At 41.2% G+C, this 21,355-nt stretch overlaps 2 protein-coding genes across 3 annotated transcripts in view; one reads left to right on the top strand and one right to left on the bottom strand.

The window, feature by feature from the left end:
- Positions 1 to 22: 22 nt before the first annotated feature.
- On the bottom strand, positions 23 to 15,210 carry LOC126372104 (ubiquitin-like modifier-activating enzyme 1). Its single transcript, XM_050017656.1, has 9 exons — positions 14,149 to 15,210; positions 9,566 to 9,973; positions 7,782 to 8,040; positions 5,651 to 5,826; positions 4,800 to 5,021; positions 3,436 to 3,687; positions 1,954 to 2,259; positions 1,546 to 1,674; positions 23 to 1,155 (listed from the first exon to the last, which is right to left on the bottom strand). The coding sequence occupies exons 1-9, from the start codon at positions 14,881 to 14,883 to the stop codon at positions 511 to 513; spliced, it is 3,132 nt and encodes a 1,043-aa protein (XP_049873613.1). The 5' UTR covers positions 14,884 to 15,210; the 3' UTR covers positions 23 to 510.
- A 577-nt stretch (positions 15,211 to 15,787) lies between these two features.
- Positions 15,788 to 21,355, top strand: part of LOC126372126 (protein real-time) — an 88,244-nt gene continuing 82,676 nt past the window's right edge. For both annotated transcript variants that reach the window (XM_050017722.1, XM_050017721.1), the window contains exon 1: positions 15,788 to 16,082. In XM_050017722.1, the coding sequence (XP_049873679.1) occupies positions 16,020 to 16,082 (63 nt within the window). In that variant the 5' untranslated portion in view covers positions 15,788 to 16,019. The remainder of the gene's footprint in view (positions 16,083 to 21,355) is intronic.

Genomic DNA, 21,355 nt, shown 5'->3' with positions numbered 1-21,355 from the left:
GCGTTTGAATGAAACGACAATGTGCTCAAATTTTATTTATTTTCTTTTCATATACAGACCCATCTGATTTCAACATTATAAATATCCGATACAATTTTTGTGTAAATCAATGTAATTCGACGAAATAAAAAAATATATCTAGCGCGTTTCTGTTCGCGTTGAGACGTGAGCAAACCATTCTACTATAAATATATGAACGTTTAGGATACGACGATAAGTTTAAAAGCGTGTTCTAAAGCACAAAATAAGGAAAACGTCACACAGTATTCACTATCACTGTACACACGGCCGCGGGCGCGGCGCGGGCACTCAGAGGCACTCACGAGCTTATCAAATATTATACCTAATCCACATCGACAATCTCATCCGAAAACACCTTTCCGTTGCGAAATTGGTAGGACCATCACTGGTAACGGTAACTATTATGCTTTAAATGCCATGAAAATGCTCGTTTCACATCGTCGATTGATGTCGGGAATTTGGGCTCGTGATCTGACGACGTGGGCGGCACTAGGGCAGGGTGTACTTGACGTAGGGCACCTCCACGTCGTTGCCGTCGTCGTCGTTGCAGCACAGCTCGAACACGAGCGCCTTCACGTGCGGCTCGAGCTTCTTCTTGGACACTTTCTGGACCACCTCCGACATGGGCAGGTTGAGTCGCTCCTGCCGCTTCGGCGCCGGCATGAAGAACGAGTACAGCATGCACACCCCCTGCGACAACATCGTGATCTCCAGCTTGTGCTCGTTCTTGAAGTAGTCTAGGAACTGCTGGAGCGTGATCTCGCCTTTGACCTCGAAGCGGTCCCATAGGGTCCACTTTTTATCGTAATATGTGTTAGTTGGGGCGGCGATGGGCTCAGAGAAGCCGAAGAAGGGCAGAGCGAGATTGACGAAGCCGTTCTTGAAGACCTCCAAAGTGTTGAAGCCTTGAGCGAGCTTGTACAGTTCGAGGCAGACGAGGCCGGCGACGACGCTGGTGGTGGTGGCGATGGCGGGGATGATCTTGCCGGCGATGAGCTTGCTGCGGTGGCGGTCGGCGGGCGGGATCTTGTAGTTGGCAGCGCGCAGGTTGGACGCCGCCACGATGAAGTCCATGTGGAAGTTGCTGTCGTCGTCTTTCTCGAAGTCCAGAGGGGAGATCGTTAGGTTGGCCAGCTGGGAAAAATACAAAAAACTTTACTTTTTACTTTATTTGAAAGATTATATTTTAGTACAACATTCAAGACATTACAGATTATGATGTTCCTATAGTTACTAATTTACCATGTACAAATTTTAAAATTGTAGCCAGCGGCAATCAGCCAGTCGATTTGAGCATAAGGCTTAACGTGCCTTGCGAAGCACGGATCATCTTACTTTCGGACAATCAGATCAGCCTGTAATGTCCTAACCAAACTAGGGATCACAAAGTGCTTTTTGTGATATGTGGCCACCTCTCTACCACTGGACCACTTTTGTTGATGAGGTCGATGGTCTCACAGCCCACACGAAAGAGGTTTTGACGTGTTGTGCGTCTGCCAGCCCCGTTACGTGGTGGTCGGTTACCTTGCTGGGCGGCGGCAGCTCGGCGATCATGTTCTGCACGCGGTCGGCGTCCATGTCGTCGTTCCCCTGTTGCAGCTGCGCGTCTGTCACCGCGATCTTTATCCCCGACTTCGGGCTGAATTCTGGCACCTGCAAACACAGCATTTGTCGTGAGGGACTTTCCAGGCTATACATTGTTTTAGGTTTACGCGGTTATTATCATAATTAGAACACATAATAACGGGTTCTTCGACACCGGTACCGGACTCCCGATATTTCGACACCGGTGGTAAGCAGAGACTATAGAATTACATTGCCTTCGATCCTGACACAATTCTCTTGCTTCCTCCACATTCATCAATCGCGTTTTTTTAGTCGGGTAAAAAATTACAACCTCCTTTTTTGATGTCGGTTAAAAAGAACACTCACCGGAACACTAGCAGCGATCTTGGCAATGCTTTCCCTGTCTACGCAGTTCGGGAGGCCGTACACGGTGGCTCGCAGGTTGGCTGCAGCGACAATGTAGTCCAGATGCAGCTCATCATTGGGGTCGAAGGTGAGCGGGTCCGGACAGCGCTTGGGGCCGGACCAGAAGGGGGCGCCGCTGGTGGTCTGCTGGTCCGGGGGGAAGTTGAACAGCAGCTGCTTGATCTGGTTGGAGTACTGCGCCTCCCAGTGCAGGCGGGCCCACGTGACGCAGTCCGCGAAGTTTTGGGGGCGGTCGTTGATTGCGTTCTGGAATTCCATGTCAAGGGTTACAAAGGTTACATTGAAGTAACTTAGGCGATTCTCACACTGCCCCGCATGATGCAGCGTAGCGCGTGGATGCGTGTTCTTCCGTTGATTGTAAGTATCTCCATTTGTATAGAAAACACGCAGTCTAACACAGAAAATGCATCCACGCGCGTTCATGCGGATCACGCGCATACAAGCGGAGTAACATGCACCCCCGCGCGTAGGTGCGGGGCGAGACGCAAGGTATGGCACACCGAATCCCGCAGTGCCGCGCGTGATTTTGGAACGGCTTTGGATGAAATGAGAGTCGCCGTGCGTTAATCTACAAAACGCTTACGCGCATGAGTGCGTAAAAAACCCGCACGATGATGCAGATCTGCACTCCCGCAACATGCAGCGTGATGTGGGGCAGTGTGGGAATCGCCTTATAGTCACTGTGGTCCTGTGGCACATCGGCTTGCTTTACAAACGGAGAGCAGCGGTTCGAATTCGGTACTGGACTTGATCCAGCTTAAATGCAGTTTTCACTAACACAATGTCCTCCGTGGACCAGTGGTTGAGCGTTGTGCTCACGATCCGGAGGTCCCGGGTTCGATATGTCCCCATATATCACAAAAATCACTTGTGATCCCTAGTTTCGTTAGGACATTACAGGCTGATCACCTGATTGTTCAAAAAGTAAGATGATCCGTGCTTCGGAAGGCATGTTAAGCCGTTGGTCCCGGTTACTACTTACTGATGTAAGTAAGTAGTCGTTACATGAGCCATGTCAGGGGCCTTTGGCGGCTAAATAATAACCCTGACACCAGGGTTGATGAGGTTGGTAATTCACCTCACACCCACACGATAGAAGAAGACTAACACAATTGGCTCGACCGTTATAGACGATGTCAATGTGGTCTTTTGAGACCCCTTCAGGGCTAAAACACGCAACATGATAAAATTATCGGCCGATTCAATAAATTTTGTCGAAATCGTTAAATTAGTTTTTCACCTATTGTCCGAAAATGATTGAGATGATTCCGTGCTTCAAAGGGCATGTTAAACCGTTAGTCCCGGATATTAGTCGTAAAAACGCCTCGCGGTGGAGTATGGCCATGCCCACTAGAGTATGTCCCTTCCCTATTATTGAGGGGAGGCCTGTGCCCGTCCGTAAATAAAGATCAAACTACTCACGCGCACACTCTCAATGGCATCTAGCGGCTGGCTACCAGGCAGCTTCATAGTGCGCTCCAGGAAATGTGGATCTCTCAGGTACTGGGCCGCGTGTTCGGCGGCCTGTCGGAACAGGCCTTCAAACTCATCACGGGCCCACTGCAGTGTGTGTTCGATAGCGTTGGGGAAGTTCTTCAGGGTGCAAATTGGGATGGACTTCTCTGGTGGGTCCTGAGATGAGCTGTATGACTCGGTCAGGAAGGGGACTACGACCTGAAACGAAATTGTTGGGCGTTAGACTTAACTAGCTAGTTCCGCCCGCATGCAACAGATGGCGCCACCATTCAATAATGCAGTCGTGAAACGCGCTATCGAAGTTTACACAGCGTGACGCATATATACAACTCCCAACATAAAACCGTTGGGTCGTCGAGTCACACTACCAACTCGTGGCTAGGAGGGGTACTATGCTGGGTTCGGTACCACGATAACATGCTTTGGCGCCAGCACACCCTCACCGCCAAACTGTGGTGAGGGTGTGCTGGCGCCGGAGTGGTGAGCCCGGAGTGACTTATTTAAATTTATTTTAAGTGGACTTTTCACTAACACCATGGAATAAGGAATAATACTACGTATAGAACGATGTAATGAACATCCTCCTATGCTTATTGTAATGGGCCCCGATTCCTGCAGACACCGCCTAATTTTATTTTAAATTATATCCGTCATTTTCATATCCGTCGAAAAGGAAAGGGACGGATGATTCACAGCTCTTAATTTTAGGAAGAATGAGTAAATTAATGTGTCGGGTTATTGACTGACGTAAAAATTTTTAGACGGTTGGTTTAGATTTGTGCTTAAAATTGACGTGTGTTCCATAAATTTTATGCTTGTCGTTTACCCGTCCCTTTCCTTTTCGGCGGATAAGAAAATGACAGATATAACTTAAAATAAAATTAGATGGTATTTACAGGAATTAGCACCATTGTTTTGTGAAAAAAAATTTAAGTGATGTTATTGTCTTGTCTTTGTGTGTGTCCTTTTATAATAAACAATTTCTATTCCACTCATAACTAAAAGAAAGAAATAACCATTTATTACTTCCGGACACCACAGACACAGACAGACAGGTACATTACATTTAACACAGGACAGAGACCACACGGAAATCAATAAGTACACAGAAAAAAAAATCCAAAACAAAAAGAAAAACAAACCAAAATCATAAAAACAATAATAATAAAACTAAGTATTCTAAATGCAACGCACTGACGGCCCGATCATCTGCGGTGGAGTCCGGAATAAAAGGACCTCGCTCAGCACAAGTCGCAGCGTGAGCCACGACCCTGGTATTCTGCGGGCCCTGCATCTAAATAAATACATACCTGCGTATTCCCCTTGGTCCCAAGAGTGCCGCTCTCGAGCAACGGTTTCCTGTAGTATACGCAGCGGCGGTCCATGTAGATGCGCGCGTCCACATTGTCCAGCGCGTTGGCCACCCCGTCCAGCTCCTCGAAGAACTGGTCGTCGTACACCGCCTCCGTCTCCGGGCACACGCGGTTCTCTTGGGCGAGCACGTTCATTGACGGATTCATGCGCTTGATCACCTGGAATGATGTTGTTATTAGTTTAAACTACGGTCAGTCCACTAGACTATAAGCAGTTTTGTTGTGTGGATAAGTGACGTGGCAGCCAGGAGCTACGACCAGTGTCACATCTTCCCACTTTATACAACATGGCTTCTCTTCAGTCGTTTCACCATATTATCGTGGTCTAAAAGCCCTGATGCGGGGGGGATTCGGATGATCGGCTAATCGCGCTAATATGTTATCATTGTATTTAATTACATATTTATATATTTTTTTATTGCGTTGGACTGAAAATGCTGGACTGGCCAGAGTACGCACAGGACCGAGGAAATGGAAAGAAGAAGAGGAGGCCTTTGCCCAGCAGAGGGATCTTGTAGGCTAGATTAGATTAGGGTTGGGACTTGGCGAAGAGAGGGTGTACTTATAAACGGTTTGGACGACATTACGATGATGACGTAGATAACATTTGCTGCGTTCATTGGTCGAAGAAGTCCTCCAAATATTTCGCGCGCGGCGCGGTTGCCGTTTAGACATATAGGCTGTTTAAGTATGGGCCATATCTGGGGCCTATGGCGGCTCAATAATAACCCTGAAACCTGGGTCGTGAGGTCGGATGACCTTAGAAGCGTCACTACAGAAGAACGAACCTTAGCAGCAGTGCTAGACTTGGGTTTCTGGACATCGTGCGGGCGGAAGAGGAACTGCCGGTTAAGGTTGGACTTCTCGATGAGGTCCATGTCGGTGACGGTGACGCGGCCCTCGCCGGCGCCCACGCCGATCATCGCGAAGTTCTTCAGGAGCTCGCAGCCGATTGCGCCGGCGCCTGTGGGTCAACGAGTAAAAATTTACATTAGTTTTACGGCGACTGTGGTACAGTGGTTGAGCGATGGGCTCACGATTCCGAGGTCCCGGATTCTAATCCAGGTGGGGACATATCACAAAAATCACTTTGTGATCTCTTGTTTGGTTAGGACATGTGGTCGCGCCTACGCATAAGCCAACTCTACCAATGACACCCACCCGCATTATGGGTCTTTTTTGTTAGTCTACTTTCATTTATTCTCTCTCCATGTCCGAACCTTCTAAGCATCCCTTTCTCATTAACCATCATCTCCAGCATTATCCCGTTTTTCACAGGGTCCGCTTACCTAACAGGTCAGGTCCGGTTTTTTACAGAAGCGACTGCATGTCTGACCTTGCAAACCGCGAAGGGAAAACCAGCCCAATACAGGTTAGGTCACAAACCTCCGAAAATGCATTTCTCGGGAATGCGGGTTTCCTCACGATGTTTTTCTTCACCGCTGGACTCGTTATAATCATTTATGATCCAAACATTAATTTCGAAAACAAATTCGACAAACATTGGTTTAGGCCTGTGCTGGATTCGAACCTGCGAACCACGGCTTCATTCCCTCCCTCATTAACCATCTTTGACTATTTACGTTATTTATTTTCTTCCACTCATCACAATCTTGTCTACCCTCATAATAACAGACGTGAAAATACCATCACCATCACAAACAAGGCATGTTTCTCGAGACAATAACAACATTTTGTGTAGAACAATAGCAAACGGTAGCGAAAACAAAGACGCCGTGAGTCAATCAGTCAATGACATTCAGATAAGAACGGAACTACTCGTTGTATGAGTGAATCCAGGTCATTCACTTTTCGTCTTTTGAATGGCGAAGATTAGCGAGTGTGATGTACATACTTATATGGTTAGGAAGGTATGCGTTTTCTGTTATTTAGCTGTACCTCCGGGCAGCAGCGGTATCAGTACTGGTTTGAGGCCGAGGAAATGGATTCTGGTAGGGCTCTAGCTAGAACATCACCGATTGAGAAATTGGTCGGTGTACTGCGGAACGGAAGGCGATTGGGGCAACCACCGTTCTACACGCCCTATCTATGGAGTAATGGCGATTACTCCACCGACAAGAGCGCAGCTCTTAAATAAAGAGAGAGCTGTACCCAATACCATAAAGAATAATACTACGCATAGAATGGACACTCCGCCCCGCACTAATTCTTATCAGCGCCGATCTAGGTGTAACCCCTTCCCCTTATTTTAGTCTATTTAGCCGTAAGGCGGAGCGGGACTTTCAGATCATTCGGACGCCCGCAGTAAGGCGGGATACGGTAGGAAAGATATATTAATTTTATAGGTATCTATGAAGTGTCCCAGGGCTGCTGATACATCGGTAACGCAAAAGGGGGCAGCCTAAAGAGAATGAATGAATGTGTTATTGATGAATGTGGAGGAAGCAAGAGAAGTGTGTCAGGAAGTTTTTACTCTCTTTAGTTTTGACTCTGAACCGGCGCGCGTGTATGAGACGTTTGATTAAACGTCTTTTACACGCGCGCCGGTTCAGAGTAGATTGCGCTAAATATTTTCTAAGGACATCCTTCTAGGTTTTCCTCTACCAGCCCTACCAACAGAGAAGTGTGTCAAGATCAAAGCAAATGGAATTCCATATACAATATATATGTAGACGTGTAGCTGAGTGAGTGATAGGTGAGTTGAGATGATTGTGAGAAGTAGACGAGTAACATGAGTAGTACAGAAGGTATAGAGTATAGAAGGGATGCAGAGACAAATGATAGATTGAGTGAAGGAGTGTGAATGAGTGAGAGAGTGATAGAAGTAGTGAGAAGGGAAGGAGAGCAGGAGATAGCTGATGGCGGACGGAAAACGATGGTGGTGTAATACTGGGAGAATAAAATAAAAATAAGTGTTTGAACCGTACTAGACTGTTTGATGTATGTAAAAAAACTCACCAACAATAAAGTATTTCAACTGCCCGAGTCTCTTCTGGAAGTCCCTGCCAAAGACCGCCACCTGCCCATCGTATCTGGAGCCGATGGGCTTGCAGACATCCTCGTTCAAAGCCGAGCGGTCCTTGGGCAGGCACTCGACAGCGTCAAGGTACAGCCACTGCATGACTGGGTGGAACTTGCCGGAGCAGGCCTTCATCACCTCCTGGGCCACCACGCCGCCGATGGCCGCGTTCATCGGGTTCAGATCTCCAGCTGATACCTGGGTAACAGATGGTTAATGTGATAGGCTTTAGTGGAGATGGGTTAGGACTTGGTAAGACGGGAAGACAACAGATTGACTAAGGCGCTTACGGAATGGTGGCCAAGGAATGGTAGACCAGAAGCCCTGACACCAAGGTTGATGAGGTTGGTATTCCACCTCACAATCCACACGATAAGAAGAACAGCCTATATACGTCCCGCTGCTGGGCACACGCTTCCCTCAATCAACCCGAGGGGGTATAGACCATACTCCACCACACTGCTCCTCTGCGGGTTGGCAGTTACGGCTAATAGCCGGAACCAACAGCTTCAAGCAGATTCAAGCCAGCGAAGTCCTTACCAAATAAAAGACACCCAGCAACATACTAAACAAAATAAACTAGACAAGGCGCTTATGTGGTTTTCGCTATAAAGAGATGGTGTAAGATTTTTCAGAAAACAGTTATATAAGCCAAGATGTCACACCAGTTATGCCGTCTCTGACTAATATCCGGGTGGGTGATCCTCCCCTAAAGCGAATTTTCAATACGGGCAGTCATTACTCGTATCTTATGCAACTTTTAACAGGTCAAATTACCACCGCGACATAATCAATAACTATCGCGGCCTATTCTTAGAACGAATTGCATCAACATTTGTCTTTTTTAGACTTGTTTTGTCCCTTTTTACGTAGTTTACGCCATTTGCGTCACTCGACTGTAACTGTGACGTTATAATCAGCTGAGCGTAATCGATAATAGGTTACATAATCGCAATAGCTATTGAGTATTAGTATTTGTTTTTTGGTAAAGAAAGTAAAGACCTTTTTACCGACTTCAAAAAAGGAGGAGGTTCTCAATTATATAGGCTTACATACATACATAAACAGCCTATATACGTCCCACTGCTGGGCACAGGCCTCCCCTCAATCAACCGGAGGGGGTATGGAGCATACTCCACCACGCTGCTCCACTGCGTGTTGGTGGAGGTGATTTTTACGGCTAATAGCCGGGACCAACGGCTTAACGTGCCGGAATTTCGGACAATCGAGTGATTCAAGCCTGAAAAGTCCTTACCAAACAAAGGACAGTCTCACAAAGTGATTTCGGCAATGTCCCCAACGGGAATCGAACCCGGACCTCCAGATCGTGAGCCGCTCTTACCACTAGACCACGGAGGCTTAAAACAATTGTTTTTTTTTTATCATCGTACACGAACGCTGTTGTACCTTCTTTCTTGTCGATGAGGGAACTTGACGAGGTATGTGGTTTTAAAAGTTTACCTCTCCATCAAAACAACATTGGTTCAGCTCTATGAGGTAAACAGCGAAATCAAAAACATTTTAGAACAAACTAACGACTGTGGTGCTGTGCTTTACCGGGTTGCTTCTTAGATGGGGAGCGCCGTTTCAAACCCCGGTACCGGACTTGAGCTATTAATAACTGCAAACTGTAATACCATTTTTATTGCGAGTAAACGATTATGAATTATGAACCCCAACAGGGATATAGTCGCGAGCTTGTATAAAGAACCAACAAACCAACCTTACAGAACACCTCCAGCAGCTCCGTATTGACTTCCATCTCGCCATTCTTCAGCGTCCACTCCTGAACCACCTGCTTCACATAATCCATGAACTTGGTCACATCCTCCGTACTCCAAGGCTTCGGTAACCTGCCCTCACCGGACTCAAACTTGTGCAATGCTGCAAACGCTATATGCAACTGCTGGGGGTAATCAAACTTTCCAAAATCAGTCACTACGAATTCCGGGGATTTGAATGAGTCCTTCAACGGTTTGAATGTGAGTTTTTTTGGCATCTTGACTTGTGTGACGATGCCTCCACGTTCGTATTTGGTGCAGTTGGTTGTGTCTCCAATGCTGAAGGTGTACGGGCCGAGGACTTTGATCTTCCGTGGCTCGCAGCCATTCAGCTCTGTCATGCCTTGAACCTGTCAAATGTTTGTTATGTAAGTATTATTTACAAAATAATGTTTTAAGTTTACGCGTTTATTATCATCATTAAAACACATAATAACGGGTTCACGGGTTAACGGGTTCGGGGGGGTTTTATCGGGAGTCTCATATCCCTGCTTTAAACGCGGTAAGAACCCGTTATTATGTGTGTTTTAATTATAAAATAATGGTTTGCCCTGTGCACTGTTTATCAAAACTTACAAGCTCTGTATTACAAGAATGTGTTTATTAAAACTACACATACAAATTACATGTTACAAGTGTCAATATTTATTTCACAAGTATATTTTACAATCCCTCTAATTTTTTTGATAAACGTAATTTATAAGTACTTGTAACTTGTAGCTTGTGAATGTGTAGACTTGTAAGTTTTGATAAATATAGCAGTGTTATTAATTATGTCATGTATGAGATTCGTCAATTTATTGCAAATAAACACCACATAAAGGACAATTCCAAAATGACAGAAGTACAAGCCTTATTGCTAAACAGCAATTTCATCCAGGCTTAGGGTTAAAGGAATTGATTATTTTATATGTTCTTGTTTGTATACTCTTTATTGCTTTAAAATACAAAGGAAATTATTTTTTTTTATTTATTGTTGCATAAATCATAGGCGAGCTTATCCCTAATTGGAATTTCGTCCAGCTGTTTTTAGTGCGACAAATGGATGTCGAGATAAAGATTTGCTAGAATAAAGTTTTAAAATACAGTTTTTAACACTAAGGAAAGTCAATCAATTGGGTAAATAGGTTGAACCTTTAAATTATAATTTTATTCGTAGAATAATTTAAGGTTGATTGATTACTTTGAACTCAATTGGGAGTATAACAGTGTAAGCATGTACAGAACAATATCAACAAAGTAAACTATTATTTACGTTCGAATCCATACTAATTATAAATGCAATTATAAATGCGAAAGTATATGTGTGTGACACATGCACAGCCATGAAAGAAAGTGCATTTCTTCGAGGCAATGACGTCATAAATCGTCTGAAACAGATGAATAAGGCCAATGATGATGATGATGATATGTGTGTCTATCTGTCTGTTTGTCCGTCTTTGACGGAGGTAGTTGAAGGGATGGAGAATGAAATAGTCAATTTTTTGTCTCTTTCTGACCCCCACTTCCCTAAATTGGGGGTGGAATTTTGTAAGGAACATTCCGCCATTTTCAAGGTAGAAAGCTAAAAATTGGTATGCGGACTATTTGGGACTAGCAAAAAAATCATGCACCATTTTTTTTTTTAAATCTGCCCCCAACCCCTTCAAAAAGGGGACGAAATTTTGTATTATGGGACTTTTCGCAGTTCGCAAGGTAGAAAAGGGGAACCGTGTTACCCCGAATTGAACGCTAGCGAAGCCGCGGGCAAAAGCTAGATCTAAATAACCCGGTGAAAGAAATGAATAGACTAAACTCACGCGCGTAATTCCTAATGGGGAAGGCAGAGCCACAAGTAGTCAAAGACAACTTGCAGCCACTATTGATACAATGTCGTAAGCTGGATATGATGAACCTTATGGTGATAAGGGATCAGCCTATCGCCCATAACATTAGTCCCTTATGTTAAAGGACATCTCATCAGCTTCTTGAAAAACATAAAAACTAAATGACAATATTAAAATGCTATTAGAAACTGCAGAAGTATACAAAAACCTATGTTAATTCTCCCACAGAGGTGTTTACGTTCTTATGATGATTCATTAGGGTCATTGACATCCAAATGGCAATGGCCGAGTCAAACAACATCTGAACTTGAATAATACTCAGTTTGAACAGTATTCAGTCAATCAGAAAAATGCAAAATGGAATTCCATAGTCTCTGCTTTCCCTGGTGGCAAATAGGCGTGAGTTTATGTATGTATGTCAGTCAATTAGACTTTCACATAAATAAGTCTTCTTCTTCCGGCCTTTTCCCATTTCTACTTGAGGTTCTAATCCTTCGTCATCAGAGTGGTCTATTCTGGGTCGTCGTTAGGTCTATGCTGGATTTCTCCAGGTCTTTCTTGACGATAGAAATCCATGTTAAAATAATAGTATAGCATATATTTATGCAAAATAACTTGATAAACAACATCAAAGTATAATAATCTTCAACAAGTTTATCTTGATTATTATTATTATGGTGAATGACAGACAGTGAATGTGTTGGATGAAATGGAGAAAGCCACTGTGTTACTCTAGCAATAAGGTTGCCTTTTGGTACCTTCTATGTAATTTTTTTTTCTTTATTGATATTAAAGTATTATTTTATTGTACTGTTTCACTAACACACCTGGATCAATCATTATAGACTCATCACCTATCACATTGATCTAACAGAAAGCTTGGTGAGGTGTAGGTACTTAGTTCATCTTGCGATGAATGTACCTATGACTACCCCATTGGGACATAGTCGATAGTTATCTCTGTCTAAGTTCCTAAGTAATGTAAATACAGTTGTGATTAGTGATGTACTGTGATGAGTCAATACATAATGAATCAATTAGCTGAGTCAGTAGGCATACAGGTGGTCTTATGACTCTTTTCTTACTAATAAACTTTATCATGTCATAAAATTATTGAAAGTGTATTTAAATATCAACAAAGATATAAATGTAACTCTGTGTATGAAACAATTCATGAATGTGGAGGAAGAGAAGTGTAGCAGGATCAAAGCAAATGGAATTCCATAGTCACTGCTTACCTCAGTGGGAAATAGGCGTGTAGTTTATGTATGTATGTAAAATAATTTTACCCTAAAAAATAGATAACAAACAATACTTAAGTGTTTATAAAGAATTTTAAACACAATGCAAGCATACTTTTGCCATGTACCTAGTTAAGTCTTTTTTAATTATTTCTTTTTATTTTGGTGTAATAAAGTATATTTGTATTTCTGTCCATTAGGACTAAAAATAATTCTCATATAGGTACCTACTATGTAACATACATCATACTTTGTTCCTTACTACTTCTACACTGCTATTAGGTAGGTATCTAGTAAATACTAGCTCTAGGCTGTGTAAGATGTTATTTACATTCAAACCGGTTTATTGAAGTTGAAATTGTTTTATAATTACATCTGATGATAACTTGTGATTATGTTTTCTGTGTTTTTATCAAATGAGATCTCTGTGTGTTCTTATCAGTAACTGTGTATCTAGTCTTAACTTGTTGTTCTTATGAAACATAGGAAATAAACTAGATATCTATATTTAAGAAAATACCCACCATGGGCATATTGTTATATATTTTTTTTTAAATGTTAGGCTTATACATTGTTTTAAGTTTACGCGGTTATTATCATAATTAAAACACATAATAATGGGTTCTTACCGCGTTTAAAATGGGGATACGAGACTCCCGATATTTCGACACTGTTGCAAGTGCCATGATAACGGGATGACATTTTAAACACAGTAAGAACCCGTTATTATGTGTTTTAATTATGTTAGGCTTAATTTAAGTAAGTACTTTTATAATCTTCACTGTTTTGAGAGTGATAGGCTGATCCCCTATCATGATACGGTTTATCATTATCCACCTTAGGACTGTGTATCAAAAGTGGCTGCAAATAATTTCTTGATTATTTGTAGGTCTGCCCACCCCTTCGGGGAATGCGGGTGTGAGTTTATGTATGTATGTATGTACTGTTTTGAGAATTAAGTTTATTCTATTAGATATATTAGTATCTTAAATGCAGTGTGGAGTTATTGTACAGAGAGAGAATGTTTCCACTGTTGTTGCTATGAGGGTCTATAAATAGATAAGTCTATTAACCTAACTCCACGTAGGTACTACAGTCATTAGAGAATATTATAGCAAAATCAAAAAACATTTATAGATACACCAAATAAAAGATTATATATTTTAAAGTCAAGTAGGTTGTTTGTATGCAACAGTAAAAGGTGGGTTTTATTATTTAATTGGGTGGCTTTATACCTACCTACACATACACAAATAACTAATTAGTTGCTAAGATAATATTTTTTCCATCTGTCCCTCTAGGCTGGTGACATCATAATTGTTGTGCAAGATCAACTACAGCACTGATTCATAATTATTATAATAATATCATTATTGACATTGTAATTATTGGGTTTTTATCTTTTATAAAAACATTTATAATAATTATACCTAATAATAAATAATTAAAAATACTCACCTCACTGAATGTGACATAGTCCCCGTCCTCCAGGCCATGACGAGTGTCATCCAGGCAGGTGACCACTGCTTCATACTCATGTGTGATGTCTGCTATCATAGCAGACACGGGGTTCTCGCCTGTTACATCCACCACAGTGAACTCTGGTCCAAAGTCACAGAACACTTGGGAGAACAAGCCCCTAGTGTCTGCAATGACAAGGGCTATATTGTTAGCATGGGTAATAGCTGCGATACGTTCCTGCTCCGCCCACGAAGCACCAGTTAGCACCACCACACGGAACTTCCTCAGGAATTCCTCAGTCAGCGGGCCCGTATACGCCGTCGTCGGCACGTAATGATTAAGCTCTGAGAGTTGCTCACACGAAGCCAGGGCACGGTTCTGACCGATCACACTCTCTGACAGATAAAACTGAGACGATAAGTCTGCAACGGTGCACGTTCTTTCATCGTGCAAAGTGACGGATTTAACGCCACCTAAAATCACATTCTTGGCGACTTCTACGCCTAACCCACCAAGTCCCGATATGAGCACATCCGAGCTGGCCATCCGTCGCATGGCATCGTGGCCCAAAACGTAAAGCTGGCGCGAGTACAGGCTCTCGTCGATTTCATCCTCCACACGCGTTCCATTGTTCGCCATTGCTGAGGATTTGGAACGGGCTTCTCCTGTATTTAGCTTCCGCTTTTTCGCCGGGGGGTCAACGGAATTATCGGCGACTTCAGCACTAGACATCGGGCACGAACGCGCACAATTTTGCCAGAATTTTGCTTAGTTTCTAGTCGACGATCAAGAAAATAGTCTTCAAATGATAGAAAGCGACATTCGCGCTCCGTCAAGGCTCGCTTACTCACTGTCTTGAAGTTGTCTGCAAGCAACGTGGATTTTGCGGAAGTGATTTAGAGAGGTTATTTTTAATATAAATAATTTTCACTTATCTGAAAATTTAGATATAATAAGGCGATAAGTATCCACTTATAATAGAAAATTTTGCCCGAATGCTTTACTTTCAGTAAACTAATCCCTTTTTTCGCACTTAGACGTTTTTTAATTTTTCTATATTTTTTTGGGGATGGCAACTTTTTACTCGTTCAGAAATTTCTAAAAGTATACCATACGTGGTTGTCTTTTTTTGTATTTTTTTCTAGCAGCGTATAGTTTAAGAATTTGCCATTAAACTATTATCAAATAAGCACCTACATACGTTTACTGTACACTTAGAACACCTCTGCCTACCCCTTCGGGAATACACACAAAATGTTCTGTACGTTACGTTGATAAAAAATATAAGGCGTTAATTTCAATAAGTACACTAATTTATAATTTACCGTTGTACCGCGCGGTCAGAACTCGCGTGATTTGGTCAAACTTACGTTGGGTGATTAATACGTTGAATACAAAGGGCAAGAAAGTGAGTTAATTATTTTTAATGTTGAATGTTATTGCTAAGTAAGATGATTATGGTCAAAAGAATAATTTGCTCGTGTGACCGAGCCTTAACATACTCTATCTTTATAATGGTTTAAACTTTAAAAAAGCAAGAGTCAAAAACCAAAAGTTATTAAAAAAATAACAATATTTAGTATAGCAACACTTATAAAAAGCTGTCAAATTAATTTTGTCTCGCAGCTGACTTCAGTTCAAACATTCCATCCTGTTCGTGAGTTTGTCCATTTTGTTTGATGGATGAATTTCAAGTTCACGATAGACGTTCGTTTATTTTGTTGTGCGCGAATTTATTTGGTGAAAGGAGCGTGATAAAGCACAGGTGTTTTGTGTTTGACAGCATGGTTTTAGTGTGAGACTGAGCTGGATAAGGATTACTGAATCCTTGTTTTATTTTGTAAACTGTCGAGAGTGATTTCGTAAACATGGTTCAGGAATTCGTGTCTCCCGTGAGGGTCCACAAGTTTACCTTCGAGATGGTGATGGCTGTAAGTACTTGAAACTGTTTTATCCTTCACTATGAATACTCTGAAATTGTTCTGTCTGGTTATTGCCATAACAGCTGTTTTTTCTCACGTCTTTATACTTGCGAAACGCCAATAAGAAGAGGGCATTTTTTACGTGTGCGATGTTTATTTACTTTTAGTCCTATTAGTAAATAGAAGCTAGTCCTAGTTGGGTACTTCGAATTGCGTATAATGTAAGACTTCCTGTGCGAAGGCATTTAGAAAACTGGGTCAATTAAAATCGGTGATTAGTATGCATACTTCGATATCATTTAAGATTCTCTTTAGGTACATTTATGAAATTATTGCCAATTTCAGTAACTAGAACATTTTATCTGGATTAGTTTCATAATCCAATTAGGTACTTTTAGTTGCTAAAATTTTCACTCAAAAAGTGTTTACTGACTTGGTTTTATGATACTAACTTATAACAAGCATTATTGGCAAAAAGACAAATAATGAATTGTAAAGTATTGGGTGATTTTCCTCCTACCTATAATGAGGAAGCTGGGAAGGTCAGTTAAACTTATACACTCTTAACATTATATTGCTTTGTTGATATCAAATTAAAAAACTTGTTTTATACAGTTCCAAGTCTAAAAATATAACAAAATAAGCTTTGTCAAAAAAAAAACAGTAATTCAATTTCTTTTTTTATTAAAGGTCTTTTTTGTTAACACACAACTAACAGATAGGTAATGCCCTAACACTAAAAAATTACTTTATTTGCATGGAAAACAATGAATTTATTATTGAAAACATTCTAAAAATAAAATTTAAATTTTATGTAACTAGCCGGTTTATCTAAATAAAGCAGAATGTTTAAATATAGAACTAAAGTTATTTTGTTTTAATAAAATGTGTTTGGCAATACAAACTCAACTTTATCCTTGACTCTATTGAAGACACTGGTATTGTAAGTTTACAAAAGAGAATGTATGTAGTTACTACTTTAAATTAACAGATTAAATGCTGCATGAAATATTTATAAATACCTAAATAACTCCCTAAACAGAGAGGTAGTGTATTCTTAGGTGGGATAACATATTTACACATTTTTTTTTATAAAGCATTAGGTACATACATTAAAAATACCATAGAGCTATGATAGAATATTTCAAATGTTACATAAATCTTAATTTATTTTCCTGGGGATGAGTTGGTGGGATATCATAAGGAAAACTTTTGTTGCAAAATGTATATTTCTTTTTTGTAATAAATATGTACATATTTGTGATATATTCATTTATTACAATAAATATACCTACTTGACTTAGAGGCCAAAAAGAATTTAAGCTGAGCATTTAATAAGAATTATAAGGTTGCTGTTAACAATAAAATAAATCATACATACATAGGTACCTACATAAATTCACAATTATTTCAAATAAATACTTTTTAATATAATATTATGATGAATATAATACAATACATTATGGTTGGTTAAATGTATATACATAGTATATATGTGTAATTTAAAGTATGTTAACTTGCACATTTGAAATATTTTAACATCTTATGTTAATATTACTCAAAATGTTGCAAGGCAAATAAATTCTCTGTAATTGTTATTACCTTGTAAAAGTACCTATCAACTTTTTCATAGCAAGTATATTTAGAGTAATATGTTTCGTTTTTCATAGCAAGTTAAATAATGTTTACCATTTTTATTACCTACTTAACTATGTTATATTGTCAGCACATTCTTAAGTCATAGGTATTGAAGACTCAACAATTTAATCAAACAGTTCAATGTAATACTCTTCATCGCACACAAAAGAAACACATTACGTAAACAATTACATATCTTTAAACAATTGGTTTACATATAGGTAAGAATATTTTGTAAATGTCTTCACTTATATCTTTTCTCTTTCACACACGTATCTTGTCTCTCTCTTACTCGTTCATCTTATATTAGCTTACTCTTTCACCTCCATTTTAACATATTCCACATCATCATGGATATAAGTATGAAGGGGAAACTTTACCCAGCAGTGGGACTATATAGACTAAAGAAACAAGCAAACAAAATCATCATGACCTCTTTTTTTTGTCGATCAAGGACCTTCCCACTGTTTCCCACCGTGTTTGTATTTCCTAGCAGCGTCATATCAATTTAAGCAGCATTCAACACTATCGGTGATAATCGTATCTTTGTTTCGTCCTCGTGCGCAGACGCAGCGACACGTGACCTGATACGTGCGCCGGCGGCGGTGCACGGCGCGTGCCTTCACTCGCTGATATACAATTATAATGATTATTGCTACTGTTATTATTAGTACAGTTATTAAACAGGGATTTTACATCCTCAAAAATGTTTGGTGCATACTGCATAAAAAATAACCTTTACATAGCCAACTCTGTTGAAATACCAGCGTCGTGGTTCACGCCGCGACTTGTGCTGAGGGACGCCCTTTTTTTCAGGACGACCTTTCGTCGTACATCCTTTTTGCCTTTTTGTTATTGTTTTGTGAACATTTTAAATGATGTTCAATTAATTAAAAAATATCGTTATTTAGTAGGTAACATACACTTTGAATGTTATTGTTTTCCTCTCAGACGACGCCCTGAGCCGAGGTTCGCGCCCAACTGGGCACCCTCACGCCTGTTGTCTTAAACGTTGTACCGGGTGAGAGCCTTCAGTGCTCCCCATTTGTCCGGCCAAGCAGTTAATGCCATCTGTGGCAAATCTACAGTATGTCTCGTCAAAAAAAAATGTTATTGTGTTGTTTTTATGATATGGAGAGTTTGAGTGGCAGCTACATAGTCACTGTTACCATCATCTGTCAAGATGTAATGGCCAATGATGTTTTTGCGGAGGCCTGTGCTTAGGAGTGGGACGTGGGTATATAGGCAGTTTATATTTTTATAAAAGGATTAAATACATCAAAGCAACCCACCCCATTACTAACGAGAAACCATCTAGTATGTCTAATTAGTTCAATTTATCTACAACGATGTGTCCCTTAATTATGTGAATGATATTACAGCCATTTTGGGTTTAGAAAGAAGCGTAAATGAGCTCAATTTGTCCTCAGACCGTCGAAGCATGGTCGCCCTGCGTTTAATGACCTATCACGCCGAGATTAACATAATATGGCGACGTCGCTAGTATTCACGACGCCAGACATTTAGTTGGAATCTGACTGATGACATAGCATTAGGATAGTACACACACTTGCGAGAATACACGTTCAAATTAGAGATGCGACGAATAGTAATTTAATCGAATCGTCATAACGGCCTCCGTGGTCCAGTGGTTTGAGCGTTGGTCTTACGATCCGGAGGCCCCGGGTTCAAATCTCAGTGGGGACATATCACAAAAATCACTTTGTGATCCCTAGTTTGGTTAGGACATTACAGGCTGATCACCTGATTGTCTAACAGTAAGATAGTCCGTGCTTCGGAAGGCACGTTAAGCTTGGTCCCGGTTACTACTTACTGATGTAAGTATGTAGTCGTTACATGGACTTTTGGCAGCTCAATAATAACCCTGACACCAGGGTTGATGAAGTTGGTAATCCATCTCACAACCCACACGATAAGAAGACCGAATCATCACAATCACCCTAGCATTATCCAGTTTCACTGGGTCCGCTTACCTAACCTGTAGATTGGACAGGTCCGGTTTTTTACAGAAGCGACTGCCTGTCTTACCTTTCAACCCGCGAAGGGAATACCAGCCACCCAGCTAGTCACATACCTCCGAAATACATTTCTCGGGAATGTTGGTTTCCTCACGATGTTTTCCCTTCACCGCTGAGCACGTGATAATCTAAATATAACTGAATACCAAATGTTATTCATTTAGACTAATACCGAATCGCATATTCGACTGTCTGTGGTTATATGGCTAAATCTTCAAAGAGTGAGTAGTTTTACTGAAACCATCTAAAGAAGAGCTTTAAAGAAATAGAGATTTGTAAACTTCCGCCGGGGTAAGCAGAGACTATGGAATTCCATTTATTTCGATCCTGACACACTTCTCTAGCTTCCTCCACATTCATCAATCGTTTCATACACGCACGCCGGTTCAGAGTAGATCGTACTGTACCCAATTTCGTAGATCGTAAGTTCCCAATTTGGTCTGATGTTCGTCCTTCTAGGTCTTCCTCTGCCAGCCCTACCAACAACCTTCACCTTATACGACAAGCAAACAGTCATCATTTTCGTGATGGCACTTCGACACCAAATGTGTCTGGAAGTTGTCGTCTAGTAAATTGTACTGCCCACTCCAATATAGATCACGAGCGTGAAGTGTATTCGTCTGAAAATACAATAGAATACTCTCACACTAAAAGTCACTCATTGATGTGAAGTGTAGTGTATTCAAGTGTAAAAGATTTCATCAAATACTTCGAATAGGGTGTGCTGGGGATTTTATTGAGTGTTCCAATCTCAAGGTTCGCTGGAGCAATGTCATGATTACGCGCATGTGTGAAGTAATGACGCGCGGAAAAATGAGAGATAGATGCGCAATTTTAAGGTTTACATTCATGAATTCTCAAATATAACCCAGAGAGGCGGATGTTGTAGTGGCATAGAATAAAGAATAATGCTACGTGTAACAGCCTCCGTGGTCTAGTGGTTAGATAGATAGATAGATAGAATCATTTATTTTAGGTTCTGGAGGTCCGGGTTCGATTCCCGATGGGGACATTGTCGAAATCACTTTGTGAGACTGTCCTTTGTTTGGTAAGGACTTTTCAGGCTTGAATCACCTGATTGTCCAAAAAGTAAGATGATCCGTGCTTCGGAAGGCACGTTAAGCTGTTGGTCCCGGTTACTACTTACTGATGTAAGTAAATAGTCGTTACATGGGCCATGTCAGGGGCCTTTGGCGGCTCAATAGTAACCCTGACACCAGGGTTGATGAGGTTGGTATCTCACCTTACAACCCACACGATAGAAGAAGACTTAGGTATATCTATTTGTATAGATATAGGTACATTAGGGATTATTGTTTGTGACACCAAAGACAATAGTGTGATAGATTGAATAACAAGCCATAAATAGCCCCAAAATAGCGACAAGGCTTATCGCTGCCGTGAAAGGAAAAGGTATAGTTTCGCAACCGATTTTGAGCCGAGAATGCAGTGTCTGAAGTTTGTATTTCATTTGGCATGTCTTGTTGAGTTTTCACTTGCCGTGACCTCTTTTACAAATGGATTATTTAATTGAAGCCTAAAGATACTCGCTTTGTAGTCTCTTTCCGTGGCCACCGGTGTGCTTTTCAAACGGGGAGCGCCGAT

This window comes from Pectinophora gossypiella, chromosome 13 (assembly GCF_024362695.1).
Source record: "Pectinophora gossypiella chromosome 13, ilPecGoss1.1, whole genome shotgun sequence".
Taxonomy (NCBI): Eukaryota; Metazoa; Arthropoda; class Insecta; order Lepidoptera; family Gelechiidae; genus Pectinophora; species Pectinophora gossypiella.
Note: the sequence above shows the minus strand (reverse complement) of the source record. Positions and strands in the feature narration are given on the sequence as shown.